General features: G+C 39.3%; 2 protein-coding genes across 3 annotated transcripts in view; one reads left to right on the top strand and one right to left on the bottom strand.

The window, feature by feature from the left end:
- The window catches only part of ntn4 (netrin 4), a 72,415-nt gene extending 57,640 nt beyond the window's left edge, over nt 1-14,775 (bottom strand). Inside the window, exons 1-2 of one of the 2 annotated variants that reach the window (XM_061914154.1) lie at nt 14,686-14,775; nt 4,727-5,105 (exon numbers count right to left, since the gene is read on the bottom strand). In XM_061914154.1, coding sequence (XP_061770138.1) covers nt 4,727-4,772 — 46 coding nt within the window. In that variant the 5' untranslated portion in view covers nt 4,773-5,105; nt 14,686-14,775. Of the gene's footprint in view, nt 1-4,726; nt 5,191-14,685 lie in introns of those variants that run through there. The other variant, XM_061914153.1, reaches the window with a different exon arrangement.
- On the top strand, nt 9,508-16,661 carry snrpf (small nuclear ribonucleoprotein polypeptide F). Its single transcript, XM_061914156.1, has 4 exons — nt 9,508-9,649; nt 10,035-10,160; nt 14,709-14,773; nt 16,426-16,661. Exons 1-4 carry the CDS (start codon nt 9,647-9,649, stop codon nt 16,490-16,492), a joined length of 261 nt encoding a protein of 86 aa, XP_061770140.1. The 5' UTR covers nt 9,508-9,646; the 3' UTR covers nt 16,493-16,661.
- The last annotated feature ends 2,508 nt before the right edge of the window (nt 16,662-19,169 follow it).

Here is a 19,169-nt window from a genome sequence, read left to right as displayed (position 1 = left end):
CCCGAGGGTCCCTGGTTCAAATCCCACCTAGTACCAACCTCGTCACGTCCGTTGTGTCCTGAGCAAGACACTTCACCCTTGCTCCTGATGGGTGCTGGTTGGCGCCTTGCATGGCAGCTCCCTCCATCAGTGTGTGAATGTGGAAGTAGTGTCAAAGCGCTCTGAGTACCTTGAAGGTAGAAAAGCGCTATACAAGTACAACCCATTTATTTATTTATTTAAGTGTAGTGAATTATATTTATATAGCGCTTTTTCTCTAGTGACTCAAAGCGCTTTACATAGTGAAACCCAATATCTAAGTTACATTTAAACCAGTGTGGGTGGCACTGGGAGCAGGTGGGTAAAATGTCTTGCCCAAGGACACAACGGCAGTGACTAGGATGGTGGAAGCGGGAATCGAACCTGCAACCCTCAAGTTGCTGGCACGGCCGCTCTACCAACCGAGCTAAACCGCCCTAAACCGTGTCTCTGAGTGAAGCCTTGGAGGAGCCAAGAAAGTCGCAGCTGCCTCTTTTACAGCTGCTACAGGAAGAACGACACAAGCTCCGCTCATGTTTACGGTAAGAGCCGACTTATTACCACAATTTTCTCACCGAAACCTGCCGGTTGACATGTGGTAGAGAAACATGTTCGCTTGACCGCTGTGTTCCATACTAAAGCTTGACAACAAACAAAGAAACACTGGCTGGGATTGTTTTGCTACAGCCGGCCGAAATACACCGCTTTCCACCAACACCTTTCTTCTTTGACGTCTCCATTATTAATTGAACAAATTGCAAAAGATTCAGCAACACAGATGTCCAGAACACTGTGTAATTATGCGATTAAAGGCCTACTGAAATGAGATTTTCTTATTTAAACGGGTATAGCAGGTCCATTCTATGTGTCATACTTGATCATTTCGTGATATTGCCATATTTTTGCTGAAAGGATTTAGTAGAGAACATCCACGATAAAGTTTGCAACTTTTGGCCGCTAATAAAAAAGCCTTGGCTGTACCTGAAGTAGCAGACGATGTGCGCGTGACGTCACGGGTTATGGAGCCCCTCACATCTGAACATTGTTTATAATCATGGCCACCAGCAGCTAGAGCGATCCGGACCGAGAAAGTGACAATTTCCCCATTAATTGGAGCGAGAATGAAAGATTTGTGGATGAGGAAAGTGAGAGTGAAGAACTAGAAAAAAAAGACGAGGTCAGGAGCGATTCAGATGTTATTAGACACATTTACTAGGATAATTCTGGAAAATTCCTTAACTGCTTGTTGGGTTACTAGTGTTTTAGTGAGATTATAAAGTCATACCTGAAAGTCGGCGGGGTGTGGTGACCGCCAGTGTCTCTGAGTGAAGCCATGGAAGAGCCAAGAAAGTCGCAGCTGCCTATTTGACAGCTGCTGCAGGAAGAACGACACAAGCTCCGCTCATGTTTACGGTAAGAGACGACTTATTACCACAATTTTCTCACCGAAACCTGCCGGTTGACATGTGGTAGAGAAAAATGTTCGCTTGACCGCTGTGTTCCATACTAAAGCTTGACAACAAAGAAACACTGGCTGGGATTGTTTTGCTACAGCCGGCCGAAATACACCGCTTTCCACCAACACCTTTCTTCTTTGACGTCTCCATTATTAATTGAACAAATTGCAAAAGATTCAGCAACACAGATGTCCAGAATACTGTGTAATTATGCGATTAAAGGCCTACTGAAATGAGATATTCTTATTTAAACGGGGATAGCAGGTCCATTCTATGTGTCATACTTGATCATTTCGCGATATTGCCATATTTTTGCTGAAAGGATTTAGTAGAGAACATCGACGATAAAGTTCGCAATTGTTGGCCGCTAATAAAAAAGCCTTGCCTGTACCGGAAGTAGCAGACGATGAGCGCATGACGTCACCGGTGTGAGGGCTCCTCACATCTACATCTGAACATTGTATATAATCATGGCCACCAGCCGTAAGAGCAATTCGGACCGAGAAAGTGACAATTTCCCCATTAATTTGAGGGAGGATGAAAGATTCATGGATGAGGATAGTGAGAGTGAAGGACTAGAAAAAAAATTAAAAATAAAATAAAAAGCAAAGGCCCTGGGCGGCGGCAGCGTGAGCGTTTCAGATGTAATCAGATACATTTACTGGAAGATCCCTTATCTGCTTATTGTTTTAATAGTGTTTTATTGACATTGTAAAGTCATACCTCAATGTCGGATGGCTGCGGTGAACACGCCAGTGTCTCAGAGAGAAGTCGAAGAGCCAAGCTCACAGCTGCCTTTTTTGACAGCTACTGCAGGAGGACACATAATCCACTGATGTCTCCGGTAAGATATATATATCACAATTTTCCCACCCAAAAACATGCTGGTTGACGTAGAGAAACATGTTCGCTTGACCGCTCTGTTCCATAGTAAAGCTTCACAACAAACAAAGAAACACCGGCTGTGTCTCGGTGCTAAAGACAGCTGCAATAAACCGCTTTCCACCAACAGCATTATTCTTTGACGTCTCCATTATTAATTAAACAAATTGCAAAAGATTCAGCAACACAGATGTCCAGAATACAGTGTAATATTGCGATTAAATCGGACGACTTTTATCGTGGTGCTGGGAGAAAATGTCCGCTCCAACCAATAACATCACAAGCACGCGTCAACATAAACGTCATCATTCCGCGACGTTTTCAACAGGATACTTTGCGGGAAATTTTAAAATTGCAATTTAGTAAACTAAAAAGGCCGTATTGGCATGTGTTGCAATGTTAATATTTCATCATTGATATATAAACTATCAGACTGCGTGGTCGCTAGTAGTGGCTTTCAGAAGGCCTTTAGGGGCTGGTGCTGGATTATGTAACAGTCTGAGGGTGGCGAGGTCGCAGGGGGGCAACACACTCTGCTCATCAGCGGGCGGTCAATGAACAGTTGTCACTTTTCAATAACAAACCTCATAGCAAATCAGGCCGAGTTAACAAGAGCGGAACGAGCTTGCTCGCTGTTGTTGTGCTCAATCATGAGGTGGAGATTACCGACCTGAGGGCAGAGGCGCCGCAGAATAATGCCGAATGATTGTCTAGCCTTGAATGTTTGAGTTATGCGGCGACTCTTGCCGTGAGGAAAGAGTAAAATGGACAATTTTTCAATTGAGTTCTGAACGTACAAACCCTGTTTTCATATGAGTTGGGAAATTGTGTTAGATGCAAATATAAACAGAATACAATGATTTGCACATTCTTTTCAACCCATATTCAGTTGAATAGGCTACAAAGACAACATATTTGATGTTCAAACTGATAAACATTTTTCTCTTTGCAAATAATCATTAACTTTAGAATTTGATGCCAGCAACACATGACAAAGAAGTTGGGAAAGGTGGCAATAAATACTGATAAAGTTGAGGAATGCTCTTCAAACACTTATATGGAACATCCCACAGGTGTGCAGGCTAATTGGAACAGGTGGGTGCCATGATTGGGTATAAAAGCAGCTTCCATGAAATGCTAAGTCATTCACAAACAAGGATGGGGTGAGTGTCAACAATTTGTAAGCAAATTGTCGAACAGTTTTAGAACAACGCTTCTCAACGAGCTATTGCAAGGAATTTAGGGATTCTACCATCTACGGTCCGTAAAATCATTAAAAGGTTCAGAAAATCTGGAGAAATCACTGCACATAAGCGATGATATTACAGACCTTTGATCCCTCAGGCGGTACTGTATCAAAAACCCACATTGGTGTATAAAGGATATCACCACATGGGCTCAGGAACACTTCATAACACCACTGTCAGTAACTACAGTTGATCGCTACATCTGTAAGTGCAAGTTAAAACTCTACTATGCAAAGCGAATGCCATTTATCAACAACACCGAGGCTGGGCCCGAGCTCATCTAAGATGGACTGATGCAAAGTGTAAAAGTGTTCTGTGGTCTGACGAGTCCACATTTCAAATTATATTTGGAAACTGTGGATGTGGTGTCCTCTGGAACAAAGAGAACAATAACCATCCGGATTGTTATAGGCGCAAAGTTTCAAAAGTCAGCATCTGTGATGGTATGGGGGTGTATTAGTGCCCAAGGCATGGGTAACTTACACATCTGTGAAGGCACCATTAATTCTGAAAGGTCCATACAGGTTTTGGAGTAACATATGTTGCCATCCAAGCAACGTTATCATGGACGCCCCTGCTTATTTCAGCAAGACAATGCCAAGCCACGTCTTACAACAGTGTGGCTTCGCAGTAAAAGAGTGCGGGTACTTTCCTGGCCCGCCTGCAGTCCAGACATGTCTCTCATCGAAAATGTGTGGTGCATTATGAAGCGTAAAATAAGACAACAAGACCCCGGACTGTTGAACAACTTAAGTTGTACATCAAGCAAGAATGGGAAAGAATTCCACTTTCAAAGCTTCAACAATTAGTTTCCTCAGTTCCCAAACGTTTATTGAGTGTTGTTAAAAGAAAAGGTGATGTAACACAGTGGTGAACATGCCCTTTCCCAACTACTTTGGCACGTGTTGCAGCCATGAAATTCTAAGTTAATTATTATTTGCAAAAAAAATTTTTTTATGAGTTTGAACATCACATATATTTTCTTTGTAGTGCATTCGATTGAATATGGGTTGAAAATGATTTCCAAATCATTGTATTCTGTTTATATTTACATCTAACACAATTTCCCAACTCATATGGAAAGGGGGTTTGTAGATGTGACGACAGAATGGTAAGACTGACCTGCACCTGACGACATGACAACGCTCATCAGCAGCACCAGCAGCATGACGAGGGCTTCTGTACAATCCGCAGGCGGTGCACGGAAGGGGGCAGGTGGTGCAAAGGAAGGTGCGCGGGTTCAAATCCGGTGTGGACTTTCTCTGTCACTCAGCTGAGATCCACTGAGGCGGAGGCGTGCAGTGGACTGAGGCGGAGGCGTGCGCAGGACTGAGGCGGAGGCGTGCGGAGGACTGAGGCGGCAGCAAGCATGATCCCACACGGCGCCTGAAGAAGAGCAACGAGGAGGAGGAGTAGGAGGAGGAGTGAAAGTCCAGCTCGTGTGCCACCGATCCAAGACCTGCAGAGTCTTTCATTTCCACGCAGTGCTCTGCAAGTCCCACTTAGGAGTGCACACACACACACACACACACACACACACACACACACACACACACACATACACACACACACACAGTGAGGGAGTGTGAGGGAGCTCCGCCTCCTTCTTTCCCACTCTGCACTTCCCACTCACTTAAAGGAACATTCCAGACTGGGATGGCGCGTCACACGGGACCTTCCGGGGATTTGTTGTGCAAGTAAAAGTCAACAGGAGCATTTTTTTTCTCTCACTTCCAAAAATACACAACACAAAGACTTTGATGATAATGATAAAAAAAAACTAAAAAAAAAACAACGTCTCAAATCACACAAAGCAAACGACAACTGACAAAGAATGGTTTATTTACGCTTGATCTGTGCACACGTGGACTTTAATCACGGAAGACGTTGAGCAAGGAAGTCAAACTATTCATGTATAGACATACATACATACATACATATATTTATATAACATACATACATACATATATATGAATTCGTACATAAACATTTACATACACATATCATACATACATACATATATGTGTATATATATATATATATATATATATATATGTGTGTGTATATATATATATATATATATATATATATATATGAACACATATACACACATTTATATGTATACATATATACATACTATGTATTCACACATATATACATACATACAAACATATATGTATACACTTATATACATGTATTTATAAATAATATATATAATGTATACATGCAGTATATGTATGCACATATATATGTATACACTATACACACATATATATACACTTATATAGATATACATACATACATACACATACATACATATACACACACAATTTTTATATGTGTACACACACATACAGTATATATACATATATATATATATATATACACAGATATATATACAGTATATATATATATATATATACACACAGATATATATACAGTATATTTACATACATACATATATATAAATATATATATGTATACATATAACATACATACAAATATATTAATACGTACATAAACATTTATATATACATATCATACATACATACATATATGTATATATGTGTGTATATATATATATATATATATGAACACATATACACACATTTATATGTATACATATATACAAACTATGTATTCACACATATATACATACATACAAACATATATGTATACACTTATATACATGTATTTATAAATGATATATATAATGTATACATGCAGTATATGTATGCACATATATATGTATACACTATACACATATATATACACTTTTATAGATATACATACATACACATACATACATATACACACACAATTTTTATATATATACACACACATACAGTATATATAAACATATATATATATATACACACACACAGATATATATACAGTATATTTACATACATACATACATATACAGTATATATATAAATATATATATATATATATATATATATATATATATATATATATATATATATATATATACATCCATCCGTTTTCTAACGCTTATTCCCTTTTGGGGTCGCAGGGGGCGGTGGCGCCTATCTCGGCTACAATCGGGGGGAAGGCAGGTACACCCTGGACAAGTCGCCACCTCATCGCAGGGCCGACACAGATAGACAAACAACATTCACACACTACGTGTTAAATTGCAATTTAGTCAACTAAACCGGCCGTATTGGCATGTGTTGCAATGTTAATATTTCATCATTGATGTATAAACTATCAGACTGCGTGGTCGCTAGTAGTGGCTTTCAGTAGGCCTTTAAGTGATAATATGTCTTGGTGTGGTTGCGCCCCCTGGTGTTCGGTTAAGCTGGCTCTCCCTCTCCCAGTCTAGGCCCATTTGGTAAGCGTGACCTCCTTTCTGAGCCTCTGACCCGCGTCAAGTCAGCACGGAACACGCCACTTTTTGGTTCTACTTCTACCGTGTCTAGTTCTAGTCTAACAGTTGTGTGTGTGTGAAGGCGTGCGATACATCCCGAAGAGACAAAGCCCTCCTAAACACACATGTCTTCCTTCATCAGGCCATAAGTGACAAGGATGCTGATGGACACGCCGCTAAAAGGAGGCCAGGTTAAGAAAAGGTGATGTCAGAGCGCCACAATGTCAAATATGCGTGAAAGCAATTAATGAGGACTCCTCTGACACAAGAAGGGAATCTTCTTAACCCTCCCTTGGAAAGAAAAAAAAAAATCAGGTTTAAACTTGCCATCGGCCTCCATGCGGAAAAATGGAGGAAAATCTTTATCGACATTTAAGCGCCTAAAGAGAGAGATCTGCCCGGACATAACGCCACCATGACACAGATATGACAATCACTTGGCTTTTCGCCTCATTTCTTTCCTCGGGGTCAAGTAAATGTCAGATTTTTAATAGTTTAAGTCAATGGACCTCAAACTACGGCTTTGAAAGTCCCAAGTAAATTAGTTTTTACTTTTGTATTGTTATTTTTTAATTTGTCCTTTCTCGCCCATTCATCAATCCATTTTCTACCACTTTTTACTCACGGGGTCTCCTGGCCGCTCAGGCAAATCATGTTGTCTAAAAATGCATTTTCCCATCCGTAACGTGACATCAAGTGCGCACACTTTCAGTCAATTAGTGTGCGAGGGAAGAAAATGGCGAAATTGTTAGGAAAATGTGTGTACGGACAAGAAAGATGCTCTGAATGCGGTGAGTCTGTCTTCATCTACAATTACCATATCTATGTATATATACACATTTATATACATATATACACACATGCATATACACCATCCATCCATCCATTTTCTACCGCTTATTCCCTTGTGGGGTCGCGGGGGGCGCTGGCGCCTATCTCAGCTACAATCGGGCATATATATATATATATATATATATATATATATATATATATATATATATATATATATATATATATATATACACATACATGCATATACACATATATACATATACATACATAAATACATATATATATATATATATACATACATACATATATGTATATATATATATATATATATATATAAACATATCAATGTTTATATACATATACATATGCATATGTATAAATACATATATATACATACATATAAATATATACATACATACAGTATATGCACATATACATATGCATACATATACATATATGTATGTATGCATGTATGTATATATATATTTTTTTATATATATATACATATAACACACATATATATACACATATACAAATATATACGTATATGCATATACATATATACATATATATACATAAACATATACATATATACTGTATGTATATAAAAAAACAGTACGGGGGAAAAATGGCAGCTCAGTTGCCAGGATTCTACTGTAAAATTTACAGTGTTTTTTCTACAACATTTTACTGTAAATGGAAGAACAGTAACACTTTTTTTTTTTTGGGCAGCCAGTTTTTTTTAAATCGGAAAATTTACAGTAATACATTGTAAAAAAACATACATTTTAAAGTTAAAAAACCCCACGGCAGATCAGTCGATAGAACTTTACAACAAAAAACTTTTTTGGTCAGTTTTTTTATTAAATAATATTATACAGTAATATTGTGTATAAAAACACAGTCAATTTTACTGTAAAATCCATTCTTACAGTATGGAGTTGGATAGAAAACTTAAAAGGTATTCAAGTCTTCACATTTCTTTTGACAAAAAAATATTTGGGAAGTGAGGTCATTCAATATTTGTTGCAATATTGGATAAAATAAAGTTTAGACCATTTGCAATTTTGTGCAGTTTTTTTGCGAATTTATATATTTTAAAGTACTTTATTGACGCATGTTATTTCCAGGTGCTCACGGGCCACATTGAATGATGTGGCGGGCCTTATTCGGCCTCCGGGCCTTGAGTTTGACACCTGTGATTTATGCAATCGAATCCATTCAAATAAAATAAAAAATAAAAAAAAATAAAAATATATATATATATATATATATATATGTGTGCTTGTCCCACATTAAGAAGATAGGAAAAACTCCTCAAAATAATGCAGTTCACCTTTAAGGATAAGTGGACATCTCATTTTATTTTGAGGAACATTTTTTTTATAATTATAAGAAAAAAAACGGATGCAAAAATATATTTCCTACCAACAGCTATAATAATAATAATGTTTTTGATTTTTTTAAAGGAATGAAAGAAAATTCGCCTTTTATCACAGGTGACACATGCTAAGCGTACAGTGCTGTATACGTAAATAAATATTATTATCTTATAATTTATTATCCATTAGTAGTATTAATTCTTCAATTGTGATTTAATGTTATGGAAGAGCAACTAATAGCAAATGTTGATCCCAATAAATAAAACAAGGTTTCAAAATCCATTGTTTACATAGATTTGGTGCACTGTGACCACCAGGCCGCTGGGTGGCAGCAAACAACAAGACTCTACTTGGGGTCGCGGCGTTGTACTTCCGGTCGGGCGGGCAGCGCGTGTTTGTGTGCGCTTGCGAACGCTTTTGTGACGACAAGCTCGTAATCAATATAACTTCTAATCTCACTTGAATTAAGAGGCAATGGTGAGTGCGATCTGTTGAAGTTTAAAGACGGTTTCGTCTCCGCGGTGCACGTTTGGTCGCTGACGTTTTATAAACGTGTAGAGTTGAAGCCAGTTAGCATTAGCCGCGTTAGCATCTCTATAGTGAATGAATGAGCGCCTCGCAGCCAATTTTCTGATTATTTTACTTATTTAATTGTGTTTTGTTATTAAACTGACGCATAACCTCTTTGTTAAGCGTTAAATATAAGGCTGAAAGTGTTAAGTAGTGTGGTCTGCAGTACTTGACAGTGATATCAGTACAAGATGAAATGATACCATTAGCGACGATACAGTCTGATGTGATACCATTAGTGATGATTTGTAACTTATGACTTCACATTAATGCCTTCTTCTTTTTTTTTAAGAGTTTACCACTGAACCCAAAGCCATTCCTGAACGGTCTGACCGGCAAGCCGGTGATGGTGAAGCTGAAGTGGGGCATGGAGTACAAAGGCTACCTGGTGTCCGTGGATGGTTACATGAACATGCAGGTGAGTCTCTAATGATGACACGGTTGCTTCAGTTTCGTCCGCCTCCTGCTAGGGATGATGTTCGTTAAGGAATTATCGACGTTGATGCTAGGGCTGGGCGATATTGCCTTTTATTAATATAGCGATATTTTTATGCCATATCCCGATATACAATATATATCTCAATATTTTTCCTTAGCCTTGAATGAACACCTGATACATATAATCCCAGCAGTATGATGATTCTATGTGTCAATGTTAAAACATCCTTGTTCATACTGCATTAATATATGCTACTTTTAAACTTTCATGCAGGGAGGGAAATCACAACTAAATCAATTGACCAAAACTGTATTTATTAAACAGTTATTAGCAGGTGACTTTTCAAATGATGCTACATATTAGCAGTAATGCTACTTTTGGTAGAAATGCTTGTGCCCCATCCATCCATTTTCTACCGCTTATTCCCTTTGGGGTCGCGGGGGGCGCTGGTGCCTATCTCAGCCACACATGACAAATTAAAGTTGTCAATTCGACATATTCCCGCTTGAAGCCGAACCACCGCCAGACGATGGGCCCCGTGCTGTTTTTCTAGGGCAGGGGTAGGGAACCTATGGCTCGCGAGCCAGATGTGGCTCTTTTGATGACTGCATCTGGCTCTAGGATAAATCTGAGCTGACATTGCTTAACACGATAAATAATGAATAATTCCACTTGTAATCACAGTGTTAAAAATAACGTTCAAAATATAAAACATTGTCTTGCATTTTTATGATCAAGAAGTTGGTAAGAAGTCATTTATTTATTATTGGTTAGGGTAGGGCTTGCCCTCCAGGGGGTTCTTCAGACCACCAAGCACTGACATGAGAGCCTGTTTCAGGGTTACAATATTTTTATTTTTCAATAAGTCTCTCAGTTGCTTTCCAGCAATTGTCTTTTTCTCTTTCGTTCTCGCTCACGCTCTGTTTTCTAGCCCCAAGCCCGTCTCTCCTCCTTGCTGCTGTTAATAACATACCGACAGGTGATCAAATAAAAAGGCCCAGGTTGGCCACCTATGCACCTGTCGCTGATTTTGAGGCCGGTACTGGCAACACCCTGCTTCGCTGCAGGCCCGCAGGCCACGCCCCCTCCACAGTTAGCTTCAGAATAACAATGTTATTACAAAGAATAAGAGGCCTCTCTAGAAATGTTGGTCTTTTTTAAAAATACACGCGTTTTGTTGTGTTCAGTGTTTAAAAAAAAATATTATATGGCTCTTGCGGAAATACATTTTAAAATATTTGGCTTCTTGGCTCTCAGCCAAAAAGGTTCCCGACCCCTGTTCTAGGGAATTAATTCTTCCTTCATTTTTTACGAGATTCAAACCTTCTTTCTCTTGCAACAACCCGCTAGCATCACAGCTAATGTTAGCCACGCTACTACCTCTCTGCTCTGCAAGGGCGTATACGTATGTGACGTATAACATGACAGTATGTGACGTATGTAAGTAGGTGCGCTTGCTTGTCTGTGAGAAGGAGAGACAGGAAAGAGTGAGAAGAGCATGTAGTGTAATGCCCGCAGCTAAAAACAACTGCGTAAGAATGTCTACTCGAATATTACGATGTAGTCATTTTCTATATCACACAGAGACAAACCCGCGATTTATATCGTATATCGATATATCGCCCAGCCCTATATCGAACTGATTCCTTATGGAATCCAGATAGGTTGTTGTGTGTGCACTGAGTTCCAAAAGTCGAGGAAAGACGGGTGTGACTGAGGACAGCATCCGGACAATAAAGGGTGAAGGTTTTATTGAGAGAGGAGGCTAAAGGCATATAGTACTGCTATGTGCATTGTAAATTTGGGCCGGGCGATGTATGGAATATACTCGATATGTCGTGGGTTTGTCTCTGTGCGATATAGAAAATGTTCTCACGCAGTTGCTTTTAGCTGCGGGCATTACACTACTGGCTCTTCCCACTCTTTCTAGTCTCTCCTTCTCACTGAGACCTAAAACAAGCGCACCTTCTTACATAAGTCACATAATGTCGCGCTTGCAATGTTATACGCCCTCGCCGAGCGGAGAGGTAGCGGCGTGGGTAACGTTAGCTGTGATGCTAGCGGAGTGGTGCGAGTGGCAATACGAGAGAAAGAAGGTGCGAATCTGGTAACAAGTGAAGGAAGAATTCCAATGAGAAACAGCAGGGAGTCCATCGTCTGGCGGTGTTTTGGCTTGAAGCGGAAAAATGTCGAACAGACAACAGTAAGATGTCAAGTATGCGGGAAAAGCGTTGCTACTGCTAATTTGGAGCATCATTTGAAAAGTCCCCCGTTAAGGAATGAAGAGTGCTTGAAACTCCGCATGTCAACATCTTTGACCGGTGCCACACCCATAAATTGCCCAAGGAGCAACCATTTCCACATCAACACCGTATGAAAAAAGTCAACAACAGAAGGAGAAAACATACGCAGGAACCTACCACATAGCGAAGGACATACACTATTTGATTTCCTATTAAGCAGCTCATTTTTATTTGACAGTTATTGAAATATCTTGTGTGACATCATGCACAAAAGTGCACTTTATTTGTTTTAAACCATTGTAGTGGCGTTCTGTGCAAAAAGTGCAGTTTAATTTAGTCTTGTTTTGATATGTCATCTTAGTGACATCATGCACAAAAGTGAATTATATATTTATATAGCGCTTTTCTCTAGAGACTCGAAGCGCTTTACATAGTGAAACCCAATATCTAAGTTACTTTTAAACCAGTGTGGGTGGCACTGGGAGCAGGTGGGTAAAGTGTCTTGCCCAAGGACACAACAGCAGCGACTAGGATGGCGGAAGCGAGAATCGAACCTGCAACCCTCAAGTTGCTGGCACGGCCACTCTACCAACCGAGCTATGCCGCCCCACACTCATAGCTTGTTTGAAGATGTCTCTGAAAATCTTGCAATTTCTGTTTTGAAATGACATGAATGTTTGTGCCACTGCTTAATAACTTTAATAAATACACTTTTTGTTGTAATTTCCCTCTCTGCATGAAAGTTTAAAAGTAGCATATATTAATTGAGTATGAAAAAGAATGTTTAATGTAAACACATACAATCATAATACTGCTGTGATTATATGCATGAAGTGTTCATTCAAGGCTCAGGCAAAATATGGAGATATATATGGTGTATCGTGACATGGCCTAAAAATATGGAGATATTAATAAAAGGCCATATTGCCCAGCCCTAGTTGTAAATAAAAGAAATTGCCGACAAACACATCATTAACATGAACGAGGTGCCGCTCACTTTCAACATCCCGGTGAAGCACACTGTGGAGAAGGACACCAGCACGGTAGAGAATCCATACGCACAAAAGGGCAAGAGAAGTCGGCTTTGACTTTTTCCGAGGAGCCCCACGACAACGAGACTGACTTTGAAAATGAGGAGAGCTAATCTGGCGTGTTTGATGGAGAACTTGCCCATCTGTTCATTTGGGACACAGAAGATGAGGACTTTGACGGATTTGTGGATGAGGATTGATCAAAAAATAATGTGGGCACATTGATAAATACTTCAATAAGTTAGAGGCCTTTGTGTCAATAAGGGACAGGAGGACACTGGACAAACTTGCTGGCCATCACGGACAATCCTGCCCACCCACTCCAGCAGGCAATTGAGGGACAGCGGAGTTCATACTCCCAAAAGGCTCCTCCACAGTGTTCCAATCAACAACTCCTTCATTCCGCACTCCCTCCAGCTGTAAAATCACTCGCCACACAGCAATAGATATCTGTATTACGTAAACCCCTGTCACATATACTGTAATATTGTGTTAAGTGTGTTAAGTGAAGTGAATTATATTTATATAGCGCTTTTCTCAAGTGACTCAAAGCGCTTTACATAGTGAAACCCAATATCTAAGTTACATTTAAACCAGTGTGGGTGGCACTGGGAGCAGTTGGGTGAAGTGTCTTGCCCAAGGACACAACGGCAGTGACTAGGATGGTGCAAGCGGGGATCGAACTTGCAACCCTCAAGTTAATATTGCACATGGTAATTGTTATATCCTGTATATATGATGTAGACATATCTGTATATATAATATACTGTACATATATTACGTACATATGTTAGATTTTACATGGCTATATTTAGTGTATTTATACCTGCATTGTCCATTCCATCCTTCCACTTTCCATCATTGTAACTGAGCTACTGTGTGGAACAATTTCCCTTGTGGATCATTCAAGTTTGTCTAAGTCTAAAGTACAACCCTTTTTAGAACAGCGTCCATGCATGCTAGCAAATGTTTAACCATGCCTGCGCCCAAAAATACGCTGCCCCTTATTTATGCCTTAAATACAGAAATAGCACCTTTTATTACGGTGCGCCCTTTGGTCACGAAAATACGGTATAGTGGCTTCGATAACGGTAACCGGTTCTCAAAAAGGGATTCGAATCCATGGAATCGGTTCTTATCGAAGCATCGGGAGAACTAGATAATCCAACATCATCCCCACCCTCCTGCTGTCATGAACTGTGTTTAATCCGTAGTGTTTTTAAAACGTACCTTTTTGTCATGTTTTTGTGCAGCTGGCCAACACAGAAGAGTATGTGGACGGAGCTTTAGCCGGCCATCTTGGCGAGGTCCTTGTCAGGTACGATCCCGGCCTAATTAAACACACATCAGGGACGGATGTTACACATTTCCTTAAACATGTTTTATACAGCTGCTGTGATTATATGTATCAAGTGTTCATTCAAGGCTAAGGCAAAAATATGGAGATATATATCGTGTATCGCGATATGGCCTAAAAATAGAGATTAAAAAAAAAAAAATGAATATAAGGAGGATGAGCTAAAAGTTTTAGAATCTGCGTGCTTAATGTCTTTTTTTGTGTCTCTATCTGCGGGTCTAAAATTAAAATCAAATTTGACCAACTCCTCGGTTTATGGCCAAACCTTTCTACTATCCAGGTGTAAAGAATAATTTATAATCTAGAATTACCTTTCGCTAACTCGGAGGCGATGTATGTCAATATAGAAGCATAAAAATGAGTTTGAAAAAAAAATAGTTTGTCTTTGTCAGCGCTTACAATAACAATGATGCTAATACTTAATAATAGGGACGGCGTGGCGCAGTGGGGAGAGTTGCTGTGCGCGACCCGAAGGTCCCTGGTTCAATCCCCACCTAGTACCAACCTCGTCACGTCCGTTGTGTCCCGAGCAAGACACTTCACCCTTGCTCCTGATGGGTGCAGGTTAGCGCCTTGCTTGGCAGCTCCCTCAGTGTGTGAATGTGTGTGAATGGGTAAATGTGGAAGTAGTGTCAAAGCGCTTTGAGTACCTTGAAGGTAGAAAAGCGCTATACAAGTACAACCCATTTATCATTTAATACTTGGTTCATATTCATGTGATCGAGTAGGTTACTCTGCTGGTCTGATATCTTCTTAGGACAAGGACTCCGGTCAGAGAGTTGGCCACAGAGAGGCTTTCAGGCACTCTTTAATGGTGAAGTTGGACAAGTGTGGTATAGGTGTGTGTGTGGTCTGATGGGAACTCATACAAAGAATGATTAGGATACATTTATGCAATATAATATGCAATAATATAACAGGATATGTATAATGTTATAAAATAATATACTCTACAATGTACTATTAAAGCAGTCCATTAGAGATGGAGAATAAGCACTATTGATTTAGACAGTGCTTTAAACGTGGTTTGTGTCGCCCTCTAGTGGTAGGATAGTGTAACGATGTATTAACAGGGCGAATTATATCGTCAAGCAGAAACATTGTTGCAAACAAACACTCAGTTAAGGCTACATTTAACACATTATAGACATTTTCACATTAATAACCGTGCTGTAGTCGACGTAGACTTACATTTTAGTCAAGAACGCACACAATGTTTCCACAATCACCCAAGAGCCATTACTAAGCAGAAATGCTACAAACAGGAAATGACGTCTCAGACTAGATAGCCAAATAAGGAGCACATGAAATCTAACATCTCAAAACTGCGTCAGAATAAGATAAGACTAAAACACTTTCTGACAATTCAGGTCACGACATCTAAATGGAGTTTCGTTGAATTTTTTAAAGAGTGATTCACTGGCATAACAGTCCTCCCATTAGCTGCATTGTTAGCCACCTCATACTTGCCGTATTTCACAAGTTAGAATGCACAAAAAAGAAAAACGTGCTCTTGTCTTACATAAAGATTGTGAACAAGGAGAAAAATCCCCCCAAAAGTGTAGTTCCCCTTTAATTTATAGCACTAATGACACTTTCTCTCCTTCATGCAGGTGTAATAATGTCTTGTACATCCGAGGCGTAGAAGAGGAGGAGGAAGACGGTGAAATGAGAGAGTAATTCCACAGACGATTGTAGTCGAGTTTAAAGTGTGCTTGTGTTTTCACCATGTGAAACCAAATGTGTGCGATCCTGATTTGTTTAGTTATTTTTTTCTTTTTTGTACCGAGAGACCAACTCTTTGTTGTGATACAGGCACAATAAAATGATTATTGTACTCTTTCTTAAACCGGACAGCTGTGCTTATTTCTAAAGTTGGGTCGTACGGTATACTGGTACTGGTATAGTATTGTGGTACTAATGAATCAAAAACTACTACACTCTGTTTGTAAAGTACCTGTTCGCCATATTTTCTTTACAGACGTGTCGTCACGTCGTGACATTGCTGGTTTTCACACACACGGAGTACTTACAAGCAGACACAGTATGTAGACAGAAAAGGGAGAATGGACGCATTTTGGTGTAAAAAGTGAAGATAAAGGTGAAGTTATAACACTGCAAAACCATCAGGAAGAGGTGCTTTAAAACATGGCTAACTGGTTAGCGGCTAACGTCCAGCCACACTCGGCAATGTTTGTGCTACTTCTAAATCACTAATCCTTGTCTCCATGCTGACAAATAAAGTAAGTTTCTTACAAGTACTATTATCACTGGAGGACAAGGAATAACTAAACGTGCTTCACTACACACCGTAGGATACAATAGCTCACTGGCATCACAATGTAAACAAATGCCATGGGTGGATCTACACCTAACATCCACTGTAATGATACCAAAAACAAGAGCATATCCAGTTGATGCTATTATGATCACATCTATATTTTTTATCGTCGCAAAATACTTGTTTTTTAAATTGATATATTCATAAACTCAGGAAGTAAAAACCCCGTTTCCATATGAGTTGGGTAATTGTGTTAGATGTAAATATAAACAATACAAAGATTTGCAAATCATTTTCAACCCATATTCAGTTGAATGCACTACAAAGACAAGATATTTGATTTTCAAACTCATAAACTTTATTATTTTTTGCAAATAATTAACTTACAATTTCATGGCTGCAACAGGTGCCAAAGTAGTTGGGAAAGGGCATGTTCACCACTGTGTTACATCACCTTTTCTTTTAACAACACTCAATAAACGTTTGGGAACTGAGGAAACTAATTGTTGAAGCTTTGAAAGTGGAATTCTTTCCCATTCTTGTTTTATGTAGAGCTTCAGTCATTCAACAGTCCGGGATCTCCGCTGTCGTATTTTACGCTTCATAATGCACCACACATTTTCCATGGGAGACAGGTCTGGACTGCAGGCGGGCCATGAAAGTACCCGCACTCTTTTTTTACGAAGCCACGCTGTTGTAACACGTGCTGAATATGGCTTAACATTGTCTTGCTGAAATAAGCAGGAGCGTCCATGAAAAAGACGGTGCTTAGATGGCAGCATATGTTGTTCCAAAACCTGTATGTACCTTTCAGCATTAATGGTGCCTTCACAGATGTGTAAGTTACCCATGCCATGGGCACTAATGCACCCCCATACCATCACACATGCTGGCTTTTGAACTTTGCATCGATAACAGTCTGGATGGTTAGCTTCCCCTTTTCGTCCGATGACACGATGTCGAATATTTCCAAAAACAATTTGAAATGTGGACTCGTCAGACAACAGAACACATTTCCACTTTGCATCAGTCCATCTTAGATGATCCCGGGCCCAGACAAGCCGGCGCCGTTTCTGGATGTTGTTGATAAATGGCTTTCGCTTTGCATAGTAGAGCTTTAACTTGCACTTACAGATGTAGCGATGATCTATATTTAGTGACAGTGGTTTTCAGAAGTGTTCTGAGCCCATGTGGTGATATCCTTTAGAGATTGATGTCAGTTTTTGATACAGTGCCGTCTGAGGGATCTAAGGTCACGGTCATTCAATGTTGGTTTCCGGCCATGCCGCTTACGTGGAGTGATTTCTCCAGATTCTCTGAACCTTTTGATGATATTATGGAGCGTAGATGTTGAAATCCCTAAATTTCTTGCAATTGAACTTTGAGTAACGTTCTTAAACTGTTTGACTATTTGCTCACGCAGTTGTGGACAAAGGGGTGTACCTCACCCCATCCTTTCTTGTGAAAGACTGAGCATTTTTTTGGGAAGCTGTTTTTATACCCAATCATGGCACCCACCCGTTCCCAATTTGCCTGCACACCTGTGGGATGTTCCAAATTAGTGTTTGATGAGCATTCCTCAACTTTATCAGTATTTATTGCCACCTTTCCCAACTTCTTTGTCACGTGTTGCTTGCATCAAATTCTAAAGTTAATGATTATTTGCAAAGAGAAAAATGTTTATCAGTTTGAACATCAAATATGTTGTCTTTGTAGCATATTCAACTGAATATGGGTTGAAAAGAATTTGCAAATCATTGTATTCTGTTTATATTTATATCTAACACAATTTCCCAACTCATATGTAAACAGGGTTTGTAAAATACAGCACTATGTAATCAGTTTCTGATTTATTAAATTGTATAACAGTGCAAAATATAACTAATTTGTAGTGGTCTTTCTTGAACTATTTGGAGAAAAAGATAAAAATAACTAAACGCTTGTTCAAAAATAAACAAGTGATTTCAATTATAAATAAAGATTTCTACACATAACATCATCAACTTAGAGACCTACTGAAAGCCACTACTAGCGACCACACAGTCTGATAATTTATATATCGATGAAATATTAACA

The sequence above is a fragment of the Nerophis ophidion genome, linkage group LG10, assembly GCF_033978795.1.
Source record: "Nerophis ophidion isolate RoL-2023_Sa linkage group LG10, RoL_Noph_v1.0, whole genome shotgun sequence".
Taxonomy (NCBI): Eukaryota; Metazoa; Chordata; class Actinopteri; order Syngnathiformes; family Syngnathidae; genus Nerophis; species Nerophis ophidion.
Note: the sequence above shows the minus strand (reverse complement) of the source record. Positions and strands in the feature narration are given on the sequence as shown.

Coding starts and splice junctions, on each gene's coding strand:
- snrpf (XM_061914156.1), top strand. Junction 10,161..14,708: donor ATGGTTACATGAACATGCAG/GTGAGTCTCTAA, acceptor GTTTTTGTGCAG/CTGGCCAACACAGAAGAGTA. Junction 14,774..16,425: donor CTTGGCGAGGTCCTTGTCAG/GTACGATCCCGG, acceptor TCCTTCATGCAG/GTGTAATAATGTCTTGTACA.